Source organism: Brassica napus, chromosome C7, assembly GCF_020379485.1.
Source record: "Brassica napus cultivar Da-Ae chromosome C7, Da-Ae, whole genome shotgun sequence".
Classification (NCBI taxonomy): domain Eukaryota; kingdom Viridiplantae; phylum Streptophyta; class Magnoliopsida; order Brassicales; family Brassicaceae; genus Brassica; species Brassica napus.
In genome coordinates, this window is record NC_063450.1 from 16,114,882 (window position 1) to 16,119,145 (window position 4,264).

The 4,264-nt window shown below is 41.6% G+C and overlaps 1 protein-coding gene across 1 annotated transcript; it reads left to right on the plus strand.

Annotated features, from left to right (window-relative positions):
• The first annotated feature begins 1,724 nt into the window (after positions 1-1,724).
• Positions 1,725-3,936, plus strand: LOC106418687 (VIN3-like protein 1). The gene is made up of 3 exons (XM_013859435.2): positions 1,725-2,184; positions 2,251-2,543; positions 2,622-3,936. The coding sequence occupies exons 1-3, from the start codon at positions 1,781-1,783 to the stop codon at positions 3,731-3,733; spliced, it is 1,809 nt and encodes a 602-aa protein (XP_013714889.3). The 5' UTR covers positions 1,725-1,780; the 3' UTR covers positions 3,734-3,936.
• The last annotated feature ends 328 nt before the right edge of the window (positions 3,937-4,264 follow it).

A 4,264-nucleotide genomic window follows, 5' to 3' on the forward strand; every position in this document is an offset into this window, starting at 1 on the left:
TAAGGCATGCCACTTACCTAATCAATAGGATCGCAACACGATCGGTTGTTGGTAAGACACCGTACGAGGCTCTACGATGCAAGAAACCAAACCTTGCGCATCTGAAGATATTTGGGTGTGTCTGTTATGCCAAAACAGATACGATAGGAAGAGAAAGAAACTCGATGATAGGTCTAAACTCTTGGTCTACTTGGGAACGGAACCTGGCTCTAAAGCCTACCGACTACTTGATCCTGAAAAGAAAAGAATAGTAGTCAGCTGCGATGTTGTCATTGACGAAGACATAAGCTGGAACTGGAGCAACTCCCAGTCAATGGATTACAACGACATAAAAGGTTTTGAGGTTACATTAATAGGAGTTAGTGAAATTATCGAGATAGAAGGCACACAAACTCAGAATGAGACTGAAGCTATTGTTGAAGATGACTATGGAGGTGAGGAGAATGATGATGACGATGACGATAATGATGAAGAGGAGCAAAACCAACTCAGATGATCTTCGAGAGTTAGCACCAAACCCGCATACTTAGAGGATTATATACTTATCGCCGAAACAGAGTGTGAACGTCTTCTTATAATAATTAACGATGAGCCCTGGGATTGGTCTGAAGCTAAGGAGCTAGAAGTCTGGGTTGATGCATGTAAAGATGAGATCTTCTCAATAGAGAAGAACAATACTTGGAAACTCGTGGATCTTCCTGTAGGTATAAAACCCATAGACTTGAAGTGAGTATTCAAGATTAAGAGGAACGCTGATGGTAGTATTAGCAAATACAAAGTGCGGTTGGTGGCAAAAGGTTATGTTCAACGTTATGGAGTTGATTATGATGAAGTCTTTGCGCCGATAGCTTGTATTGAGACGATATGTTTGGTCATTGCAATCGCAGCATCACAAAAGTGGGAGATAGATCATCTTGACGTGAAAACTGTGTTTCTACACGGAGAACTGAGAGAAGAAGTGTTCGTCACGCAATCAGAAGGGTTCCAAGTCGCATGCAAAGAAAGAAAGGCTTACAAGCTAAAGAAGGCTCTTTATGGCTTAAAACAAACACATAGGTCTTGGAACACTAAGTTAAACAAAATAATTAGAGAGTTCAAGTTTCAGAGGTGCTCCAAGGAGCCTTCAATGTAATAGAAAAGACGAGAAAACTGGAACTCTCATCGTGGTAGTATATGTCGACGATCTGCTCGTCACAGGGACTTCGATAAAACAGATTCTTGAGTTTAAACGAGAGATGGCGACTAAGTTCGAGTTGAGTGATCTTGGCAAATTGACGTATTATCTAGGAATTGAAGTGCTTCAGTGTCAAGAAGGTATTGCGTTGAATCAAGAAAGGTACAATAATATCTATGCTGTAAAGCCTCTAAAACCAATGAAGTTAAAATCTCAATCGGATCCTAGTATAAGATGTCAGGAAATTATACTTTAGCAACGTAATCAATATCTATGGACAACAATAGGACCATAGATCTAGATTTTTGTTTTGGTAATTGTGATATACAATGTCAAAGGTTTTTGAGTTGGTCATGACAGCAAACAAATTATTATTATGGAACAGAGGCCCGAAAGCCCAACATGATAATTATTACAAACATCTTAAAAAGTCAAAAGTACAAAGTGTGCCCTAGAATCCGGAACTTCATCTCTTTCTTCCCCCCCAAATTGAGCCGCCGTGGCAATCTCATTCTCAGGCCGTCGCCTAATTGCCGGAACATGTCGCCAAATTCTCACGCTTAATCAAAGAATCATGTGAAAAGAGCTTCAATTTCGCAAAAAAAAATGGATACGAAATCGAAGATCTCGCAGTCCCGCAAGAACCATAACAAGTCAAGCAAGAAGCACGACGCCAACAAGAAACATCAACAACAAGAGGACGATGTCGGAATCACGAACTCGTGGATCTGCAAGAACGCGTCTTGCAGAGCCAACGTGCCGAAAGACGATTCCTTTTGCAAGAGATGCTCTTGTTGCGTGTGCCATTCTTTCGACGAGAACAAAGATCCAAGCCTCTGGTTGGTTTGCGAGTCCGAGAAACCAAACGACGTCGAGTTCTGTGGCTTGTCGTGCCATGTCGAGTGTGCGTTTCGTGAAGACAAGGTTGGGGTTACGAGTATTGGTAACCTGATGAAGCTTGATGGGTGTTTCTGTTGCTACTCTTGCGGAAAAGTCTCTGAGATTCTTGGGTAAGTTTTCTTCTTTTGATCAGGAGACATAGTTAGAGTTTCTGATGTGTGTTTTGTATGATGAAGATGTTGGAAGAAGCAGCTTGTGGCGGCAAAGGATGCGCGAAGGAGAGATGTTCTGTGTTACAGGATAGAGATGAGTTACAGGCTTCTCGATGGGACTTGTCGGTTTTCTGAGTTACATGAGGTTGTTAAAGCTGCTAAGTCTATGCTGGAAGATGAAGTCGGTCCTCTTGATGGGCCTTCTGCGAGAACTGACCGTGGCATTGTTAGTCGGCTTCCTGTTGCGAGCGACGTGCAAGAGCTCTGCACTTCTGCTATCAAAATGGCTGAGGATTGGTCAGCCAACGTAGCTAGAGGTTTGATTGTAAAGACATCTTTGGTTTAGATATGTTTTGCTTAAAAGGGAGAATGGTGATATAAGTTTTGTTTTGCAGATTCGATTCCTGCTGCATGCAGGTTTCATTTTGAAGATGTTGCGTCTACACGAGTGACTCTTCGTCTGATTGAGCTTCCTAGTGCTGAAGAATGTGGAGTAACGGGTTATAGGTTATGGTGTTTCAAGAAAGGAGAGACGCCTGAGGATGACCAGTTTCTTGATTTGAGTAGAGCAGAGAGGAGGATATTATTAGCTGACCTTGACCCGTGCAAGGAGTACATGTTCCGTGTTGTATCTTACACAGAAGCTGGTTGTTTAGGTCATTCTAACGCTAGATGTGTTACAAAGAGCGTTGAGATATTGCGTGATAACTCTGTAGAGGGTAGGACGAAGAGGAGGATTAACGTATTAGGAAATGATCAGGCTTCAGATCGAGAGGAGAAAAGCAGCATTTCCTCGGGATTCCAAATCGGGCAACTTGGGAAGTATGTGGAATTGGCTGAAGCTCAGGAGGATGGCCTGCTTGACGCGTTTTACGATGTAGATACTGATAAAAGCAGTGAGCCAGAGGAAGAAGTGCCACCTCGACGACCACTTGGGTTTGACCTTAATGTAGTTTCAGTACCAGACTTGAATGAGGAGTTCACTCAACCTGATTCTTCTGGTGGTGAAGACAATGGAGTGCCATTAGATTCACTAGCTGAGGCTGATGTTGGTAACGGTAATGGTAATTATAATGATGATGATGATACTGTGTCTAACGGTACACAGAAGAACAACAATTGCTTGGTGAGATCAGATGGAAGCGGTGATGATCCCGAGTTTGATTTCCTCATGACCAGGAAGAGGAAAGCAGATTCAAACAGTCACGGATCAGAGAACAACGAGTGTGACAGTTCACCGATTGATGACACTATTGAGAAATGCATGAAGGTGGTTAGGTGGCTGGAGTGCGAAGGCCACATCGAGAAAACATTTAGGATCAGGTTCTTGACATGGTTCGGCTTGAGCTCGACTGCTCAAGAGCAATCTGTTGTGAGCACGTTTGTGCAGACTCTAGAAGATGATCCAAGCAGCCTTGCTGAGCAGCTTCTTCATGTATTCTCTGATGTTATCTCCAACAAAAGGCCAAACAACGGATCTGGAAGCAGTAGCAAGCTCTTTTACTAATCAATTCTTTGTTAGTATTAGTATTTATGAATAATAGATTGATAGAACCAAAATAGTCCATGATTTCTCCCTAATATGGATTTCGGATATTATTCTATCTTTGGATTGGGTGTAGGATTTGACCTAAGACTCTTGAGGGCAAGCATTTTGCCTTTCTTCCTTGTTTATGTTCATATCTATTAAAACTAAGAGGTCTTGAACTATTTGCTTTGCTGTGTATCTCACTCACTATGAATAGTTGTTATTATCTCCCTGCCAAGTTCAAATAGTCAGGTGTTTTTGTAAGACTAAGTGGAATTAAGAGCATCTCCAATGTAAAACTCCATTTTTTCCTTCAAAATGGAGTAAAAGTGGAAGTAAGTAAAATTGTTCCAACTTTACTCCATTTCCCACTCCATTATAAAGTGATGAACAAACAAAAAATAAACTACTCCATTTATGGAGTAAATTTCATTATGGAGTGAGATATGGAGTTGGGTTGGAGCATTCCTTACTCCATATCCACTTTTAATCCATTTTAGAGGAAAAAAA